This window comes from Actinia tenebrosa, unplaced genomic scaffold (assembly GCF_029948245.1).
Source record: "Actinia tenebrosa isolate PJP-AT-01 unplaced genomic scaffold, QUT_ActTen_1.0 PGA_scaffold0__85_contigs__length_37466705, whole genome shotgun sequence".
NCBI lineage: Eukaryota > Metazoa > Cnidaria > Anthozoa > Actiniaria > Actiniidae > Actinia > Actinia tenebrosa.
The window spans coordinates 24,937,034-24,959,074 of record NW_028292569.1 but is presented as its reverse complement, the minus strand read 5'-3'; the positions used below and the strand labels follow the sequence as shown (position 1 = coordinate 24,959,074).

General features: G+C 38.1%; 2 protein-coding genes across 3 annotated transcripts; one reads left to right on the top strand and one right to left on the bottom strand.

The window, feature by feature from the left end:
- The first annotated feature begins 798 nt into the window (after positions 1–798).
- LOC116306120 (uncharacterized) lies at positions 799–14,515 on the top strand. 2 transcript variants are annotated; one of them, XM_089037174.1, is made up of 28 exons: positions 799–1,044; positions 2,047–2,142; positions 2,283–2,364; positions 2,699–2,756; positions 2,994–3,065; positions 3,439–3,547; positions 4,153–4,212; positions 4,649–4,750; positions 5,158–5,224; positions 5,306–5,359; positions 5,513–5,587; positions 5,753–5,797; positions 5,883–5,929; positions 6,132–6,187; positions 6,307–6,397; positions 6,778–6,898; positions 7,508–7,625; positions 7,888–7,947; positions 8,287–8,320; positions 8,404–8,731; positions 9,448–9,531; positions 9,878–9,911; positions 9,996–10,058; positions 10,406–11,649; positions 11,742–12,318; positions 12,885–12,932; positions 13,008–13,070; positions 13,593–14,515. In XM_089037174.1, exons 1-28 carry the CDS (start codon positions 914–916, stop codon positions 13,739–13,741), a joined length of 4,068 nt encoding a protein of 1,355 aa, XP_088893300.1. In that variant the 5' UTR covers positions 799–913; the 3' UTR covers positions 13,742–14,515. The 2 variants fall into 2 exon arrangements, with proteins under 2 accessions (XP_088893300.1, XP_088893305.1); XM_089037179.1 differs by lacking the exon at positions 2,994–3,065.
- Positions 14,516–15,474: 959 nt separating this feature from the next.
- Positions 15,475–18,839, bottom strand: LOC116306111 (uncharacterized). Its single transcript, XM_031716156.2, has one exon. The coding sequence runs from the start codon at positions 18,689–18,691 to the stop codon at positions 16,109–16,111; it is 2,583 nt and encodes an 860-aa protein (XP_031572016.2). The 5' UTR covers positions 18,692–18,839; the 3' UTR covers positions 15,475–16,108.
- Positions 18,840–22,041: the final 3,202 nt, after the last annotated feature.

The following is a 22,041-nucleotide window of genomic DNA, read 5'->3' as shown; positions in this document are numbered from 1 at the left end:
GTTAAAATTTGACGTTGGATGGATGAAACTAGTATGCCATACGAACAATGATAAAACTCCACTATCCATTAACCCTAGTAATTATCATTTATTAATGCATTATGATACGCAGCACCCAGTATTAGAACACGACGTCCTTCAGAAATACAGCGGGGTAATGTTACCATGGCAATGGTTTTCTTTTTCGGTACATATAAAAAAGGTAATAATCGCTTTTTCAAAATGTTGTTGAGGATAAGAAATATTTCTGTGTCTCATTTGGGATAACGTAAGAGTTTCGTTATGTAAGGTATCTTGACAGTTGCGTCATCCATTTTGTTCAGTACTCGGGGCTTTGCCCAAACTGACTGTTGATAATAAATAATCTCAAAAGTCAATACATCGTCCCTTGCGTTCCCAGTCGCCATATCTCGTAGGCTCCGGTCCTTTAGGTCCTCCTCTCTCCTTCGTTACAGGATTAACATCATCAGGGAAGGCTGCAAAAGGATCAGCTGATTCCTCTATCTTCTCCCCTTCATTCTTTGACTGCGTACTTTCTTTATCCTCAACATTATCGCTCAATCTTCGAACTGAACCTAGATATGCCATAGTACGAGGTACAGACGCCTTCAATAAATTCCCAGACGCAATAAATCCAGTGTTAAGTGAGTTTAAATTGAAGACTCCCTTACATAACCTTTTCACTGCGACCGCCATCTTGGATATTACCCATAATGCACTTGGTAGGAAGTAGCCTCGATTGAATGTTGTTATCCGGGACTTCGCAGGTTTCTTGGCGCTAAACTTCAAGATGGCGGATCCAATTCGTTTATAAATTATATTTACACATCTCGAAAATCGCGATTTTTAATACGAATAATACACTTTAGTACAAAATTTAAGACGTGGATTAACAGTTCCATATGTTTACAAGATGCTAGCTATGAGAAGTGTGGGTATAATGCCCAATCACTTGGATTCTAGGGAGATATTTTTTACTAATTTGTTGCTGTTAGGGTTTGACCCACTAGCAATGGAATCCAGAGAAAAAATACCTTTTAACAGGTAAACATTGTTCATTTGATTTTATTATTTTTAGTGGTCATTCCTTTTGGTGCTTATAAAGCTCCTAAATTCATGATATTTGTGTTTGTTGAGAAATGTGTACTTGATTATGCTACTATTTATTTACATTCCAATGCATACTCTTATTTCTTTCTTTTTCGTCCTCGTTTAGGGTGCGTAAAAAAGTGTGTAGTTACACTACGCTATATTTTAATAGATCATCAATATCAAACTGTTCCTTCATGCATCATTGCCCATAATCTAGAGGTCGTATCAACATTTGATGTAATATTTTACGACGTAATCAAATTGATCAGTGTGTACCAAATTCAAAACTCGCACCGATGTGAGGCTTAAGTTTTGAACAAAGGAATCTGGCGTGATTCGTGACTTTTGAATCACGCCAGATTACTTTGAGTCATGCCAGATCCCTTTGTTCACAACTTAAGCCTCACATCGGTGCGAGTTTTGAATTTGGTCTATTGACCAGGAAATGCATTTCTGGTAAATGGTCCACTTTGGCTGAGCGATCACTAGGCCCCCTCTTTAATACTATTTATGAAAAATTTGAAATATAACGTGTGTGCTGATTGGCTGGCTACCATGTTTATATCAGAGGAAAGAGACTTATGTTTATGAAATAGAAATAGAAATTTATGAAAATGTTTATAAAAGCAATATGAAATGCTTGCTTATGTCTCTATACTGTAATATAAACACCCTGGAAGCTATAGGTCACTCAAGAAGCAAGAGAAATGCTCGGCTTCGTCTCATGCTTTTAGGCTTGTTTACAATGTATATCACAGTATATATCTTGTCCTTCCCTTGGAATTCCCAAGAAGGCATAGCATTTTGGGAACAGCGAACGATTTAACTGAGGTGTCTGCATAAGTTTTTCAGATCTATTTATATGTCAAGTCAGCAAACTCCAGTGCACACTTCCTAGCTCTAAACTATGACCTATTTTCTTACCATTATTCAAATTTTGTTGTGCTTGTTCAGGGATATGTTTGCACTACCAAACAAGAAAGCCATGGAGGTTGTTATGCACTTCTTGTTTACTAAGATTAATCCTCAGATGACCTATGAAGAATTTAGGTAAGAAAAGAGTCCCCTAACAGCTGTCGTAAAAACAATTTCTTTATGAATATGAACATTTGTGGTACTAATGAAACAAAAAATACTCCACCACACAAAAAAGAGAAACTTTAACTATGTGAATATATTTTTTAAATCAGGGATTGTTGGCCAGTCAAGAACAAAGTGGAAGAGCAACAGTTTAGGAAAACTTGTTATAATTGGGTCTCTAGAATTGCTAAGGTAATTTATAACTATAAGAATGGAGAATTACTGGAAAACGTTTTTAATATACAGTAACTTGTCACTGAGAACTTTCAGAATAATCACAACAACACAGCAAAAACCACCGCTACTCTCAGTGCACCACCCACCCACACATTTTTGTATTTTTTTATTTATCTCCATTTGTAAACAATTAAATGATTACAATAATAAGTTAGATAATTATTTTACGATAGTAACATATTGATGGAGATTAGGCAAGGATATAGATGAATTAGTTGCTCAATATAAGGAAAATTGAGAGAAATAGGAATAGAGTGGAATATTTGTTAAGTGTTGGTTTTTTCTTTAGGAAGAGAAAGATGCCTACTTGCCAAGAGTAGTTCAATCATTATTTCATTCTCCTGGAGGTAATTATAATAATAATAAAGATGTTCTTATATAGCGCAAACCCTTCTGATCTCAGTGCGCTTTACAAAAAATAAAACAAAGGAGGTAAGTAGACAAAACAGAAATCCCTGGTAAATGAAATTTTAAAAAATCTCACTGCATGCATAATTATTTATGTGTGATTGTAAAGACTTGCTTTGTAAACCAAATCACTTTGTAAACCACAAAAGACTAATGAGTTTCTATTTCCTTACTAGGAGACAGGTTCTATCAATTCCTTCTTGTTTTTTCAAGCTATGTTTTAACAGTTGTCATGCTGAGAGATCACAGTAAGAATCATTTGTATTTGAGAATGTTATAAAAATTCTAATAATTACTAGATCTGGGTGTTTATTGGTCTATTACTGACTATTTCATGCCTCAAATATGGATCAAGTTGTTTGGGTGAAAAGATTATGGAGATCTATAGGTCCTCGGTGACCTACTAGCCACACAGGCATAAAAATGATGATTAAAAAAAAAAAAAAAACTGTACTTTTTTTACAAGGGTAGCACTTAATAGCCAGAGGCTAACAAACCTGTGGCCCTCGTTCCATGATGGAATTGGAATTTAGGACTTGATTTTTGTAGGAGGAAAAACATGCTTCCCAATGATAATGATATAGATATAAACTCTATTCCATTTCTCTGACTATTCTTCAGGTAGGCATGTATCTATACCACCTTTTCCTTCCAAGTCCATTCATAATCACAGTTTTACTCAAGTCATGTCCAAGTCTTACCAAGTTCAAACAGCAATACATAGAAAAAGGTACCTAATGGACCAGTCATTGTTTAGTGGGTGAGGAAGGGGGCTGGTTCAACAGTGGGTATGCCATGTTTTGTTTTTTTTGACCCACCCCCCTCCCCCTAACCACATTTTTTGTAAGGCACAATAATTCCCCATAAATTACAATTATTGTTAATTATTGTAACCCCCATTCTCTCTACAGAAAAATTGGCAGCCCACTCACTATATTATGCTCTAAATATTAAGCAGTTCCTAACCAGACTCCATGCATAATCATTCCCAGGGATTGAAATATCAGCCTACATTATTGCTAAATAGAATCAATATCACTGTAATAAAGTCGTGAATGAAAACCTTAATAGTAAAGTTATACAATACTTCTTAACAATATTTGTAAACTGTAAATTTTGTTATTGTATCAATCCTAAATTTGCAATAAACAAATATTTGTTTACTTATTTTGCATATCATATTGCTCACTCACTTTTGGACTCACTTGTTTGCAATATGATACAGTATGTAAAATCGTGAACCAAAATTATATCAAGCTTTTTATATTTGATAATCTTTATTTATTTAATAATCGATGTATTCATATTCATTGCATTATTTTTTCTCAATTCAAGATTTTTTGAACTTACGAAATACTCTATAGAAGTCCAGCAGCATTGGAAAGCTTTTGCCGTGTAAGTTTATTAAAGATTAATTACTTTAATTTCCACTGATGTCCTGCATCAATAGACCTCTTAAGTTTGGCGTAATGTTTTGCCCATTTCAGACCGCATGTCAATTCCCTTGAGTATCATTTCTTTGTTTGGACGCAAATGAAACAAAGAATCATATTCTCAAAGGAATGACACATAGTCCAAAATGGGCAAAACAAATGCACAAAAAAGAAGTATATCAGTATTTTATGTTAGTATTTCATGCTGTTCAGGCTACCCAGATATGCAATAACCAAAAAAAGACCACAGAAAGCTTGGCTCAATAATTATTCTGCATAAAGTTTAAACGTTCATCAATAAACTGGCACTGTGGTATATAGAAGCATAACATCATTTTTTATCAACTCACTGAATTTTTGATGATTTTTAAAATTATCGTCTCTGCATGTCCTGTTAGTGAGTTGACCAAAGAGAATAGGAGTCTGAAAAAGAAAATTAAAGAATTGGAGCGACAGTTAAAAGGTGAAGTGAAATACAAAGGAGAGCAAATGGCTAGAAGGTAAGTAAAAAAATTAATTCAATCTTTCCATCCAAGGTGCAATAAAATAGGCTCAAGATAGTATTATCGGGAGTATATTCTGCATACTCTCCTTATTTGGCCCTTTTGTATGGTGTATTCTCCCACCCCCCCCCCCCCCCCCCCCCCCCGGTGTATTCTCTAGATCCAGGACTCAAAGTAATGGCCAGTAAATAGACAATGTTAGGCCAAAATTGGCTCTTGTCATTGGCCAGTCCTATTGACTAGTGAAATGTTGATCAGTCCAGTGTGGTAGGTCATCATGTTCAACCATTGAGCATCTGTTTATTTTACCCCTGATACATCATTAATTTTGAGAGAATATTCTTTCTTGAAAGTGTTCTTAGGCTTTTTTTTTTTGCAATGACATCTTTATTCTTCAATTTTAGCTTGGCTGCTAATCATGAATATCAAAAAGAAACAGATGCCATAAAAAGAACACAACAACTTCAAAAAGTGAGACTCCATTCACCATTTTTTTATCATAAAATAATATGGTAACAATTGTATGATTAAGCATCATTCATTTTAATTCAGGTTAGAGGCTTATGGAGAGGGTTTGAGGAATTTCATTCAGAACATGGTCAACAGGTAAGACATATTAAACACATTACAATATATCTAGCCAGTCCAGTCTTAAATGGTAATGCTGACTAAGCATGAGTTTGATGCATCATGGGAAGCATTGGGGAGATAATTATTATTGTCAAGCATATTTATAATGGATTACTATATTTTAAATAGAGAGAAGTTGTGGAAGCAGTTCTTGAAGGGCAAGCTAATCAACACCATTTGGATGCTACTGATGTTGTAGTCAAGGTAACCTGATACTCACTTAAGGAATTGAACTCTGTTCATGGTCTATGTTCATATGGGTGGGATAATACTGAGTGGGTGTGTCAGTCTATATGAGTAGAAAAAGTTACAGTACATTATAAGCTCCATGTTTATCAATTAATGGTACTCATTTCTCTCTGTCTGTAGATTCCTGATCTCTTGTTTCGGGAGTGTGAAAGAGAGCTCCAAATGGTAAGACAAAGCATTATTCAAACCTCTAGTTTTGAATACTAAATAGGCTGAGTCAATATATATTTACATACATTTTTTCTTTTAGAAAAGAATTGGTAACACATATGTTGGTGGAAAGCTGAATCTATTGAGGTACTGTATGGAATATATTTCTGTGCCTTACTGCTATTTCCAGTTGACCGTACCACTCGCTGAATTTCACTGGGCTGAGAAGCATTTGGATTCATCAAATCCCACCTGCTAAACTGGAAATAAAGTAAACAACGAAATGGTTTATAGAAAAATCTTTACTTTTTAAGAAACTTAAATTAAGAAATTTGTTGTTATTATTCAGTCTTGTTCAACTCTGGAACCTATCTTTGAGGCTTCTTCGAGACAAGATTCGTCAAGGTACAGTATGGCTATGAACGACTGACACAAAATTAAGTAACTTTTGTTTGCCGTTTTTTCAGTTTGAACACTTTTTTATTACTGAAGGCTGACTCTCATAATTATAACTTGTGTACTAGACTCTGTGCCAAGTTTTGATGAAAGTTCACCAAAGATAAAGAATGATGTCCACACTCATCAGTCTCTCTTATCAAATACTGAAACTCTCAGGTAATTTCCCTTGTATTACTAAGACTATGATAGAGTATTAAAAGGTTAAGGTAAAGGCATTATTTAACGTCAGTGTTCCTTCAGCTAGTACAGTAGTTGGTCTTCCAGGTCTTCCAGGGAGTTGACAGTGTGCACTTTACCCCCCTCTGACTCCATCAGTGCTCTGTTTTAAGAATATTCAAAGCTGAAGCTACAAAGATTAGAGATAAATCGAAACAGACATGGAAGTCCTAAGGATTGAACCATGAACCTCTAGCTCGACCTCTAGGCCACGCACTAACCAACTGATCTACACCTGCTATAAATTTTCACACAATTGTTAAAAACTACAGTGTGTACATTTTTAGGAATTAATGCAATTATCTTTTTTGCTTCACAAGGTCAATGCTATCCAATGAGACCATACCTGAACTTAAAGAATCGGTAGAAAAGCTGAAGAATAGAATATACCAAGACATGGTCTTGAGGAGAGGCACCAATGGACCACACCCATACTCATTTGTAAGAGCTACAGTATGTTAAAATTTCCCAATATCAAAAACTCCATATTCTCTTCATGGTAATACATGAATACATATTTTTCAAGTGATTATTATGACCAAATATAGTGTACTGAAATTTCTTGGAAAAATCAAAACAGATGTTGGACAAATTAAATGTTGATAAACCTAATTCCTGGATTTGCCCAAATTTCCACAAGGATAGCCTTCAAGTCCAAGTTGGACTTGATGCGTTCATTATCATATGGGAATATTTGTGCATTTATGAAGCTAAAAGGTTTCCAAAATCTTTTTTTTATTGGTAGAATGGGTGGCGTTTGCAGCTAATGTGTCGTCTTTCACTGCTGTGAGTCCAACGGGTCGGGTCGCTGGTTTGAGTCCTGCGGTCGCCACATGAGAATTGATTTTGTTTGATGTGTTCTCTCCTATGCTACGAGGGTTTTCTCCGGGTTCTCCGGTTTCCTCCCTCCATAAAAATCTACATGTGAGTTGAGTGTTGTATGTTGTAAATATAGAATGTAGTGGTAGTGTGTGTGGAGGGAACCTCATGGAAGAGCCCCATATGGGGAGTGGTGGTTGTAAAATATTATTATTTTTTTATTATTATTAGAATCTTGGCCTCGGTCTAGCTCCAGCTACTCCTCCAGTCTCATTTACTGCAGCAGAAACCCCAGCAAGTCATAGAATCTCATCCTTTCAAGATTCCTTAAGGAAAACTCCAGTGGGAGGTATGAACCACTGTATACTAATTATAACTTATAATCTAACATCTTTCTCTCAAGGCTGTAAATAATTGTCAGTCACTGGACAATGTCCAGTAAAACGACCACTTGACTGGTAAATGATTTGCCTTGGCTAAACATTTGACCAGCCACACATGGGTTTTTACTGGTCAAATATGCATCTGGCCTGACAAATGACCTGCCTTTCACAAAAATTATTTGCAGTCTTGTTTCTTGTCTTTATGCTTGTATAATGTTATGCCTACAGTTTCCACACCAGATGTTGTTAGTTCCTGGACGGAATCACTTCGGGGAAGAAAATATCAAGGTAATTTAAAATCCCTTACCAACAGGGTTTTATCTAGTATGGGATGTTTCTATTCTAATGCTATTGGGATTAATGAAAAGATAAGCATTTTTAACTAAATAGGATCAGGAATAGATTTTTTTCGGTTTGGGCTTAATGTTTTCCCATTTCAAGCTACATGTCATTCCCTATAGTATCATTCCTTTGTTTAATGGTTTTGTATGAGAAAATATTTGACATGTACTGTGCCATCTGAAAAGGAAAAACATACCCAAGGTGAGAGGGTCCATTGTAGTTGAAGTTAGTTTAGTGTAACCATTGTTCATTCTTTTCTGTGTATCTTTTTCCTTATGATATCAGTTCATACCAAGCAATCTGTGGAAAGGACTGACTTGTAAGTACAGTATCTTTCATTTCTGCATTCTAATATTCAGCATTCTTCCTAGAAATCATTATGAAATCTTACTCTCTTTGCAGTATTGAGCCATCAAGTGGCAAGAGAATGGAAATACCGTCACAGATTCCTAAACCTAAGACCACTGTTAGCGAGTTTGAGAAACATCAATCTAAAAGAAGACAAGTCAACAAAGGATCGTTTCATAAGGGTACATCTGCTTCAGCTAAGAAACCTCTTACCCCAGCAGCTAATAGTAGACTTATTTCAAAGACAATGGTGTCTGGTACTAAGACAAGCCATTTGACTAGAACAGAGCCTCGCAAGAAAGTATCAAAAGGTCCTTCAAAGAGAATGGAGGAAGATGTTGATCCCAATAAGGCCTCTGCAGTCACTGATGTTGCAAATCAGGTGAGAGAGAGAGAGAGAGAGTTTATTTGTGAATGCGAAAGAAGGGTGGAGGGGTGTGGCTTAGCGATCTTGCACTTCAGCTTGAACTTCAATACTGAGGCCCCGTCCACACTATGCCGGATAAATTTGAATTCGAATTTTTATTCATTCGGTTAGGCCTACCGTCCACACTAGTTCCGGCGAATCCGGAACAATTCTTCACCGAAAACGATTTTTTTCGAATATGGTCTCCAGAGTGGAACAATTTGAAAACGCCGGCTAGCCGTATTAGTGTGGACAGAGAACATTTCGTATCCGAAATTTTTCGAATACGATGATGTCATGATTGTCATGGAAACATGGCGGGAAGGCTAAAAATTCACCGTGGGCTCAATTTCAGCTTTGCTGCACATGCTCAGATGTGCAATGAAGCGTTTTTGTCGCCTCTGATGGGACTAGTGTGGATGCGAAACATTTTATCCGTTTTCATGTGTGGATGGAAAACTTTTTTTTCGGTTTCTGTGTGAAAGTTGGGGATTCAAATCTATCCGGCATAGTATGGACGGGGCCTGAAGTTTTTATTCTTATAACACCTGTATAATATGCTCATATGGGGATGCACAATTAATGAAAGTTGTTTTCTTCATTTCCTTGTCTTACATCCTTCCTCCCTACCTCCCTTCACCCTTCCTCCCTTTCATCATTTTTCAATTCATTTATTCATTTATTATTATCAGATCATTGGTGTTATGTCATCAGACAGACCCAATTCTGCCTCAGCTAGCTCATCCCAGTCATCATCTCGAGCCAGCACTCCAAAGGTACAGAATCTTGATAGACCTCTTCAACTTGGGCGTAATGTTTTCCCATTTCAGACCACGTGTCATTCTCTTTAGAATAAGATTCTTAGTTTGAGTTGGATCCATATTTATGTGTCTTCTCATGTGCAACTGTTCAATGAAAAAATAATACTCTGGGTAATGACGCTGGTCTGATCACCAAACGTTTTGGTGATGTTTTGGTGATCGTAACATTAGGTACACCACGTGTAATCCAGTCGCCAATCAATGATTTTTGTGTCATACTATGCCGTATCCCCGCGTCAGTACCTATTATGGCGTTTTGGAACTTCATCCCATTAATTGTCATTCTTCCATTTTCTTGCAGCCTCAGGCAATCGATGATCCAATGCAAGCACTAGGTAATAATGCATGCGATATTAACTCATCATTTCATTTGTTTTGATTTAATTATGTTACTGATTGCAACTATTATATCATTATAGATGAGACTGCTTTTGTGTCACGTGATCTCCTCATGCGTACTCCAGCACCAAAGGAAAAATATGGTAACCTCTTTTCTAATCGAAAAGTAGAATCATTTTCGCTGGTATTAATAGGAGATGAAATTTTTCAGCGTATCACGAAAAAATTGCCCATTAGCTCACTGACAGTCTCCTGTAGCTCTTTGGTAGAGCATCTGACTTGAATTGGAAGGAAGGGTATTGGATCATTTCCCACGAGGGACTCGGTTTTTCCCCCAACTTCCCTTAGTTTTGCTGTGACACCCTGAAAAATTTCATCTTTTTTATCCTTTTTCATTATGTTTGTAAGTCAAGAATGCACACTTAAATATTTATTCATGTTATCCTGTCTCGCTTGGGGTTTACTTCCTATTATTATTATTATTATTTAGCTCCGTCGCCAGTAAAATCTTCCGCTACACATAATCGTGACGATGATGATGACGACGATGACACATTAAAACATTCCTCAACAATGTCACAACAAAAGCATTCAGAAACCAAGTCCTTAGATCGATCTGGTAGACTATTAGAAACAATCCTGAATCAAACGAACGAGCCATTAAGTGTAGCAAAAGTAAAAACTTCTCTCTTCCCTCCCTCCCCTGAGGAGCAACTCAATAGCCCTTTCTCAAAGATGTTACAGGCGTCGCAGTTACACGACATGGACTCCCCTATGTCCAAATCGGCTTTAAATGGAAGTATGTTCGACAAGGATGAGCTGTTGTTGTCTCCTTTTGCATTCGAAACTCCAAAACTTTCACGTGTGTCTGTGGCTGGCGAGGACGAAGGCATTTTGGAGTTTCATGAGCCGACATTGTTAACTCCTTTCTCTTTCGTTACTCCATTAACCAAGGAAGATTCGAAAAGAACTGAAAATCCAGCGGCAGGTTTATCGCCATTTTACACCACTTTAAAAAGTGACAATGAAGGGCCAACGACCGAGCCTTGTGGAATGCCTAGTAAAGTAAATGGGACAGACTCAATTAAAAAGACTGTCACACCTTCGACAGCATCAAAAGTGATGCTGAGTGATGCTTTAGAGGAAAAGCTACGGTTAAGCAATGAAAAGCTAATCAATCAAATAGAAACACCTAGTCATAGGATTACCACGTCATCCTTTAGTCATTTCAACACACCATCTTTAACTGTTGCGTCTCCGAGTTTTGGTTCTCACACCCAAGCGAATAGCCGTATTGATGAAGCTGCGGCATGTAAGCTCAGCCCTCAGATCAGTCTTTTTGAGCCCACTATAGAGCGTGATGGAGAAGGGAGTTTGATACTATCGGAGGATGAGACGGGTCACCGATTGGATAAAAAGAACTCTCCATTTGGAGGACTGGAGATAAGTGATAATGAAGATTTTGAGGGCCGTGAGAAAACCCCGTTGAAAGAAAATCCTGTAAGTGAGAGTTCTTTCAAGGAGATGAAGGATTCTGACTTAATGAGCAGGTTGAACAAAATCAAACAAGCGCAACAGCGTTACGATTTCCTGTACTCATCACCAGGACGTGGCGCATCCAAGACAGACCTAGAAAGTCCTGGGGCGAAAGAACGTAATGGAAGTATGAGTACTTCAGCTACAGGGAGTGTTGCTATGGAAACGTTACAGCCAAGAAGATCAGATCAAGCACAGGTGAGATCATTTCTTTCTTTTTTTTTTTTTCCCACAGGCAACCCGAAACAAGGAATCCGGTTTCATTTCTTCTGTTTATTACCTTTCTCTAGGTACTCCCTGCCGCTGACTTTCCTGTCGCCTTGGAAACCAGTTTCACTGGGGCAGACTCACCCCTTACAACAACAAGAATTAATGGTTCTCTAGAACCTCTCAATAGTGAGGCTGGAGCAAAATCCTCATTGGAAATATTAACCAAAGGTTCGACTAGAGAAGCCGCTGAAACGTCCAGTAATGGTTCGACTCCACTGTCGATGCTAAGTGAAAGATTTCTTCTCAAGTCTCCGTTCGGAGTTGAGAAAGATGACTATCTGAACGATTCCCCTTTGCACCGGGTGTTTACTCTAGACTCTCCTATGGCCTCCCCTGATGTGCAACATGATAATTTAACCACAAAGTTTGGTGTTCCTATAGAAGGCCAGACTTTTTACTCCCCCAAGGGAACTCCGGATCCTGGCACCACACGGTTGGGCGACAAGTATAGTGAGTCGATATCAAAAGACTTGAACATTAAACACGATTTTAGTCCGACTGTGGAACACTTGGGAAACCGTTCTACACTGTTATCTACGGCGAGTGATCAGAATGGAATCGAGGATTCCTGGATGTCAAGTCATACCACGCCCAAAGGTGAACGCATTTTATTTTCACCTCTCCAAGCGACCAGATTTCGTTTTGGAAACTCGTGTGTCTAAATTTGTCTAAGGCCCCGTCCACACGTATCCGGAAATTTGTGTATCCGTATCCGGAAATTTTCGAAAACGGTCTTTAGAGTGGAAATTTTCAAATACGCTCCGAATACGGATACGTGTGGACGGTCGTATCCGCAAATTTTCGAATACGCTGACGTAAACACGATTTTGCACATGCTCAATGAGAAAAACTATCCGTCAAAGGGACTAGGCACTAGCGTGCATCAGGGCGGATCAAGAAATTTCCGGATACGTATGGACAGTGAAAACGATTCGAAAACGATTCGAATACGCTGCGTGTGGACGCGAACATTTTCGTATCCGAAAAAAAAAATTGCGGATACAAAAATTTCCGGATACGTGTGGACAAGGCCTAAATGGCCTTTATGATTGGTGCAGAATAGAATGGAAGCCCTTTAAAGGCCACGTACTAATCGTGATACGAAAAGTGCTTTTATGGCTTTTTTTGTATTACTAATCCATTAACATTTCTTTCAACTGCAGGGCTAACGATATCTGGAGACCGTAGACTCAGCTATGACAATTTCTTAAGTAAGAGACAGAAATTGTTGTAAATGTTTTTGAATATCTTCCAGAAGAAACGCTAATTTTCTTCCTTATTTTCAGATGAAAGTATGGATTCCTCGTTTCTTGTCCAAAACACACCTTTCGTTCCTCGAATTCCTAAAAGTAAGCTTCCAAATGACTGACAAAGTCGTGCATTTTTATATTACGGCACTTTATTTGCAGCAAGCACCAAAAACCCAAATGTAATAGCCTCCATTGTCTTCCGGTAATTCAACCAATCACAACGCGTAGTTATGGCTACATAGTGCAGTTTTCGTATGACTGTGAAAAGCTCAGTGACGTAAGCGTGAGGTGCCGTGACCGTGATGCTTTCTAGAATTTTAATTGGCTGATTTTTTTACGCGCAATGTGATTGGTCTGGCTTTGCCCTGACCTTGTTTATGCCGTGTTCCGGGTATTTGATTGGATGGAGAGTAAATTCTCGTGCAATGTGATTGGTCTGGCGTATCTCTTGCCGTGTCATAGCCGTGTTCGTGCCGTGAATTTTTCACAGTCATACGAAAACTGCACTATGTTGCGGTACACTTACATTGCTGTGACGAATTTGGCGTATCGTTTCCCACTCATACTGGCAAGTGTCACTCTCTTAATAAATTCTCATTGTCATTTTTTTTCTTTTTAAAGGTTCACAAGGCGGTTCACCAGAAACTGTCAATGGAACAAGCCTAACACACTCGCCCTCTTACGACACTTATGAACAGTCAGAAAACACCCCTTCAAATTTAATGACTGCTGCAAGATCTCCAGCAGTTGGACAGCTGATAGATCTGTAGCACTTAAAACTTATACTAGTTTCATATAACTTGATACTAGCCTTATTGAAGTGAATTGTATATTTTAATACTGAACGAAGATGTAGTTTGCTATATAGACTAAGCTCTAGTTTTCATAAAACAGTTCTTTGGTTTGAATCCAGTTCAGTTTTTATGATGTACAATATTGTACCATACTATTTCTTATGAATTAGAGACTATGGATAGTTTGCCATTATACTCGACTTTGATCGTATGGTATGCATATTACCACGGTGGAAACCACATGGCCATTTAAGAGTCAACGTCATTTCGATTTTTTTGGGATTCGAGTTATGGCATCAAACTGAAAAATTCTCCGCATAATTAGAGATTGGTGATAACAAAAGGCAAAGGGCTGTTACAAGCAGACAAACAAAACTTAAAAAAAAAAAAGCTTTTTACCCCTTTCGAAATCCTGCCTAATTTGCCGCACTAAAAAAACTAGTATAGAGGCTTTGCACCATCCCTTAATGGAAGCCATGACAGGAGGCAGGAACAATTGAATCTGATCTAAACTTATTTACATGAGAAAGAATTCAGCTTCCTTGGGAAAAAGGACATGTGCCTCGTGTCATGGCTGCCATCACCTAACGGTGCAAAGCCTCTATTCTCTCCATGGTATTTCCCTAGAAACAGATATTACAATAAAGATTAATTAATGTGTGTTCAGTAGTACCTGTACATAGTTTTATCATGTGTAACAACTCGAGGAGATGTTGTACCTCGCACAAATAAATTAAAAGTATAAACTTGTTTCTTGCTTTGTTCTCAAACAAACTGGTATGTTAGTACCAAAACTACGATAGACATGGGGAAAACTGGACTGAGGATCACCATCCTTGCTTCGAAGAACTGTTTGTATATATGTATGTTGTATGTGTATATATATATATTGAAGAAATAGAAAACGCGCGCGTGCTGTGTGCAGTTATAAAGCACGTGAAGGTTGGCAGAACACGAGAGAAGTGTTAGGAGAAGCACGACGCTTAGCGGAGTGCTTCTTGACACTTTTCGAGTGATCTGCCAATCCCAAAGTGCTTTATAACTCCACACAGTACAGCAAGCAAGTTTTTTATTTCTTTTATAAAATACAAATTACATGAATGACGAAACAGAAAGTGCGCGCGCATGCTATGTGCTCTCATATAGCACGGGCTCCCAACCAATCAGTACGAGATACCCGAAATTATGTCGGTCGAAAGTGATGCGCTGCAAGACACATTGAACAAAACTTAAAGATGTTCTGGGAAATACAAAGGCAAGATAAAAATTTAGTTCAAATTCAAAAGTTTAATGTTCCTATACTAGGGTTTGGAATATATCTTGCGCGAGTCAAGCAAATTGGTAAAAATTATTTTATTTTAATCAAATTATAATGGTGATTCCACCTGACAGTATCTTAGTTTTCCCGCCAACAAAAAAGCGCGCGTGTGCCATGATTTTCCCGCCAAAAAATGGGACGCGCCTACGTTCCCCCCGCCATTTTACAATTCAAGGAAAAAAAGACTTGTTATTTTCAATAGAAAAAAAAAACATTTTTTTCCTATTCATTTCAGAAGGAACATCTTTGCTAAAACGGAGCAGCTAATTCTTGCAGAGGATCGGAAACACGATAAATAATTGAGTAAGTTATTACCGAGTCTATTTAAAATATTCTAGTTAATTTTGCTATTTATTCAGTTTCTCAACTGATAGAGTAATTTCAGGCTTCATCAGTTTGGTGACTTTTTATTATCATTTTATGTCTATCAATAATTTAATCTGAATTCTGATGTTTTGTTAATTTTTAACTCTAGAAAAAGCCCCAATATTTAGCATTTAATTTAATTGATTTACCCTTATTTAGTAATAGTATCTCATGAAAGGACTGTTTTACAGCATTTTAGACATACCAATAACTTTAACCGGTAGCTTATTCAACCGAGAATGAGTTATTTTCTGTGTTTTTCTATCTTTGATTTAAGTTTTAACATTGATTATTCAACATTTTCTCCTGAACAAAGCTGCAAATGGAATCTAGTTACAGTTTAATAATTACCGTGTATTCGTCAAACGCGAAGATTCGCCTTCATTATTATTCTCTTTATTTCAAGTAATTTCTCATTTTATATTATTTCTTGAGGTTACTAAACTATTTGTCTGTATTTTCAGATCTACAATAAAGTAGAATGAATATATGCAATATGCTAAATTATCTTACTTTTGATATGCGGTGATCGACTTGCTTGTTCAGTGTAAATGACTGTGTCCGCAATTAGTTATTGTAACGTCAACACTTAGTTCAAGAGAAAATTTCAATTGCTTTTCCTTTCATTCAATTTCCTTAATTGTCCTAGAAAGCAAAGTTTATTCAAACTTAGGTGGAGTCGTTTCACTGTGGTCCTCTCTCTTACACCACAACCCCGGAGGACACTTGAATTGGTCCTCAGATTTGCTGCTTTGTCGCTTGCACCAAAGTCCAGGTGGACAACCAGAAAGTTGATCAGATGACTGGAATCCCATCTCTCTAGCATCTCTTTCAGCTAAACCTCTTTTACACCACAATCCAGGAGGACACTTGAATTGGTCCTTAGATTTGCTGCTTTGACGCTTGCACCAAAGTCCAGGCGGACAGCCAGAAAGTTGATCAGATGACTGGAATCCCATCTCTCTAGCATCTCTTTCAGGTAAACCTCTTTTACACCACAATCCAGGAGGACACTTGAATTGGTCCTTAGATTTGCTGCTTTGACGCTTACACCAAAGTCCAGGCGGACAACCAGAAAGTTGGTCAGATGATTGGAACCCCATCTCTCTAGCATCTCTTTCAGCTAAACCTCTTTTACACCACAATCCAGGAGGACACTTGAATTGGTTCTTAGATTTGCTGCTTTGTCTTTTGCACCAAAGTCCAGGCGGACAACCAGAAAGTTGATCAGATGACTGGAACCCCATCTCTCTAGCATCTCTTTCAGCTAAACCTCTTTTACACCACAATCCAGGAGGACACTTGAATTGGTCCTCAGAGTTGCTGCTTTGTCGCTTGCACCAAAGTCCAGGTGGACAACCAGAAAGTTGATCAGATGACTGGAATCCCATCTCTCTAGTATCTCTTTCAGCTAAACCTCTTTTACACCACAATCCAGGAGGACACTTGAATTGGTCCTCAGATTTGCTGCTTTGTCTTTTGCACCAAAGCCCAGGCGGACAGCCAGAAAGTTGATCAGATGACTGGAACCCCATCTCTCTAGCATCTCTTTCAGCTAAACCTCTTTTACACCACAATCCAGGAGGACACTTGAATTGGTCCTCAGATTTGCTGCTTTGTCGCTTGCACCAGAGTCCAGGCGGACAACCAGAAAGTTGATCAGATGATTGGAACCCCATCTCTCTAGCATCTCTTTCAGCTAAACCTCTTTTACACCACAATCCAGGAGGACACTTGAATTGGTCCTTAGATTTGCTGCTTTGTCTTTTGCACCAGAGTCCAGGCGGACAACCAAAAAGTTGATCAGATGACTGGAACCCCATCTCTTTAGCATCTCTTTCAGGTAAACCTCTTTTACACCACAATCCAGGAGGACACTTGAATTGGTCCTTAGATATGCTGCTTTGTCTTTTGCACCAAAGTCCAGGCGGACAACCAAAAAGTTGATCAGATGACTGGAACCCCATCTCTCTAGCATCTCTTTCAGCTAAACCTCTTTTACACCACAATCCAGGAGGACACTTGAATTGGTCCTCAGATTTGCTGCTTTGTCTTTTGCACCAAAGCCCAGGCGGACAGCCAGAAAGTTGATCAGATGACTGGAATCCCATCTCTCTAGCATCTCTTTCAGGTAAACCTCTTTTACACCACAATCCAGGAGGACACTTGAATTGGTCCTCAGATTTGCTGCTTTGTCTTTTGCACCAAAGTCCAGGCGGACAGCCAGAAAGTTGATCAGATGATTGGAACCCCATCTCTCTAGCATCTCTTTCAGCTAAACCTCTTTTACACCACAATCCAGGAGGACACTTGAATTGGTCCTCAGATTTGCTGCTTTGTCTTTTGCACCAAAGCCCAGGCGGACAGCCAGAAAGTTGATCAGATGACTGGAATCCCAACTTTATAGCTTTTCTTTTATTCAGCCCTCTCTTGCACCACAATCCAGGAGGGCACTTGAATTGGTCCTCAGATTTGCTGCTTTGTCTTTTGCACCAAAGCCCAGGCGGACAGCCAGAAAGTTGATCAGATGACTGGAATCCCAACTTCATAGCTTTTCTTTTATTCAGCCCTCTCTTGCACCACAATCCAGGAGGACACTTGAATTTGTCCTTAGATTTCTCACTTTGTCTTTTGCACCAGAGTCCAGGCGGACAACCAGAAAGTTGATCAGATGATTGGATTCCCGTTTTCTTGGCGTACCTTTCCTTTATGCCTTCCCTTCTTCCTCTTTTCCTTTTCCTAAGTGAAACGGTTCTTCGCTGTAACACTTGGTTCTGCTTGCTTCTTGTAAAACGAATATCAGATTTGTCATTATTGAAACCTAATGTTGTCCGCTCGCAGTTTTCTCCTAAAGGACATCCCAGTGATTCTTTTTCTTTGTCACTTCTATTTATGTTGCTACTTCTTTTGTTGTAACATTCTTCATCTTGTTGACATTCTTTCATCCGCTTGGTGTGTTGACTTTCTTGACATCTTTTCGTAAGGCAAGGATTTCTCTTTTCTTGTGTTTCCAGCGTTTGGGTGCACGGCGCTCCTAAAGGACACGAAGAGAATGTTCTTTGCGCTGCTTCTCCTTTCCGTATACAATCGTCTCCCTGGCATTCTGGTGTAAGGAGTTGGTTTCTCCAAAACGAATCGATATCATCTTTTCTTCGGCGATTCTCTAACGGCAAGGACCGCGAAAATTGACCAAAGACTAACAAAAAAACTGAGACAAGAACTATTCTAGTTGTGAATAACATTATTGGGAAGGCTTCTTTTTCTTTTTACTCCTTCACGACGACTTAAAACAGTGTTGCTGTATCTGTGACTAGTTTCGTTGCATGCCTTTGGTCGAGCAACTGATCGTTCGTTGCTGGCAGCTCTGATGTATCTATACCTCACACGGGATTAAGAAGCTAAGTGTATTCACCATAGGGCGTCGGTCAGTAATATAGTAATTTCGATTTCCGGAGCGTCTTAATTGTTTTTGTTTTGCGTGGAACAGGTGAAAATCTTGAGCTTCTCCTACGCGAGCATTAATTGATTTTATTCTGAGAAGAATTTTTTCACCTTTAGATAGTTCTAACCAATTTGATGCTGTATTTTTAATAAGACCTTTCACTTGGTCGACTTGATTTGAAATTTCCTTTTGCGAATCTTTTGACCCATTAAAAGAATGAAGTTACCCAACATCCTGAACTTTCCTTCATATAACAATTCTAAAAAATGTCAAAAATGTAATATCTTTTGGTTTGATATATTTTTAGCTTGCGTCTGGGGCACGTTATTTCCCGCTATTGACTTTGTTTTTGCAGCCGGGAAAATTAGCGTTTGAATTTAACACCTGCAGTAATATGCTTGCGTTATTTGCCTTTCTTATTTTTATTAACTTCTAAGAGAGCCTTCGTCGCTTAACTCAGTTAATAGACTTGACGCTGGGGAACTCAATTGAAACTAAGAACGAAAAGCATTCACATAACGAGACATGAAATGAAATATTTCGATAGCCAAACATCCTAAAAAAATTGTTTTATTTTCCAAAAAATAATAAATCATAATACTATTGGTCAATATTTGTAATCAAATAATGTAACTCGACTGTATAGAAACGTAAAACGAACCGCCTGATTGATTGTTTCGTTGTCTTTTTAAAGTAACGAAGTTTTCAACTCTCGCAGAGATTACTGGCTATGGCTCTTAGAAAAATTGAATTCTAAATTAATTATTTCCCTTGGCTACTTTAAGCTGGTTTTTCCTTTATTGAAGACATGAATTCTTCCGGCTTTGGCAAATGCAACCGTAAGCTCATAAAGCCTTTTTTCGGGGACTTCTCGTAGTTGGATGATTTATTATCCTAGAAATTTGATAATGGTCTTAATCTTGAGTCTTTAAATCCTTAATGGAACGGCTATTTTTGCTAATATTTGATGGCAAACTTATCAGACACTTAAAGCAAAACACATCAATTGCTTAACTTGAAACATTTTTAGGTTAAACTCCCATTTAAAAAATTTCTCTTTTAATACTTAATTCAATTATCTAAACCGCGTATGAAGTTCTGTCTGAATCAAGTTGTGGTTGTGTTATGGTAGTCGACACCAGACGTCTACCCAAGTCGAGTACGATTTGATTCTAGCTTCCAAACTCAATAAAATTCATTGAATCTAAAAAAAAATAATTAAAAATAAAAGATCTTGAGCGTTTTTCATTTATGTTAATTCGAACATTTGGTCCATCGTATCGATATATCGATGTCCTTTTTTGCTGTGAAGCATGTGAATGGTGCGTGTTCTAGCCGCCAGCTCGTAATTCTAAGTCGTAATCAATTATAGTTAGATTGTTTCTGTAACAAAAATAACAGATTATAACACCCGTAAAGGATCATTGTTCTCTCGTCTAATGGATAATGATGAAACAATGTCCAACAAATTGTACGAATAATTTCTTGGAGATCTCACACAGAGAAGGAGAAGGAAGGTATGACAGCGCTGCAATAAATTAATGATAAAATGTGGACGTTTTTGTAAGTACTCTAATCACGATGTCTTATGGAATTGTTCATGCGGCGGGAGCGGAATAAGAGATCGGAAGACTTCACTCAAGGAATTGTTAGAGCCCTTTTCAGTCAAAACGCCCCATCAGTTGAGTAAAATTTAGGTTGGAGCATGGAGGCGTGTTTTTTTAAGGAACACTAAATGATAATCGCAGCGTACGTGTTTCTGAATTAGAAAATATTCCAGCTGTCGATTTATTCATTAACACTTTTCCGTACCCTCTCTTCTAAATTCATTATTAACTTTCTGATAGGAAGTTTTCCCTATGTGAAGTTTTGTAAATCAAGTGATATCTGGTATTCTTTTTGGATATTAAAACGAAAGAGTTTTCCAGGGATGACAAAAACTAAAGAAAGTGAATTTAAAAATTTTGTGTTGTTTTTATTTCCAATGTTTTTATTCGTACTACAGTACCATGACGGAAGTACACCGTCAAAAAGAGAGTAAAACACCAAATACTGGATCAATTCATTAAAGGTATCTTTCAGGCAATGTTATATTGACTGCAGGTGACATTTCAATCTTTAAGCCTTAAAATATTATCGATACCAAGAACGAGCGTTTTTTCAGTAGTAAAGGCCCCATTCGGATTTTCCGATATTTAAAGATTGAACCCTGAAACAACCTCTGGGCTGATCTAAGTCAGGGTACGGCTAAACTCACAGATCAAACCCTGAAACAACCTCTGGGCTGATCAAAGTCAGGGCACGGCTAACTCACAGATCAAACCCTGAAACAACCTCTGGGCTGATCAAAGTCAGGGCACGGCTAACTCACAGATCGAACCCTGAAACAACCTCTGGGCTGATCAAAGTCAGGGCACGGCTAACTCACAGATCAAACCCTGAAACAACCTCTCGGCTGATCAAAGTCAGGGCACGGCTAACTCACAGATCGAACCCTGAAACAACCTCTGGGCTGATCAAAGTCAGGGTATGGATATCTCACAGTTTGAATTAGACTTTAAGTTGTTAAGTTTTACGAAAGCACCAAAACACGAGAACCCTGAAAAGAAAAAAAAAACCTCGAAAAATAAACCTTTTTTTATTGTTTCCTCTTCGACGCGGTGCAGACCGGTCGCCTGGTTTTGGAATGATGACAAGCGACAGCTGTGACAAATAAAAAGTCTAGCGTGCAAACAAATCTATGCTTGATGTAAATAACGAAATAAGAAAAATGCATCATTGACGCATCAGGTTTTGTTTTAACTTTGGTGGGAGAAAACGGTTTATCTATGAAAAAAAATGTTCTCCAGTAGAAGGTAAAAATCGATGAAAAGTTTTTTGTCTAGTAAGTTGAAGGTCACATTGAGGTTGTTTGCAATGTACGTTATTCATTAGATTGTAAATTGAATTGATTTCATTTATTATCTTTATCAATCGTGTGTTAATTAACTTCGATTCCGTGGCCACGACTAAGCAGTGTGTATAGACCAAAGCGAAGGCTAAAAACTTCGATTCACAGAGTCTTAAGAACTTCAAGATTCACCGTGTTTGAAGGGAGTGCTGATTGTTCACTGGTTCAAATGTCTTTCCGGCGTGGGATCGTCAGTGTTC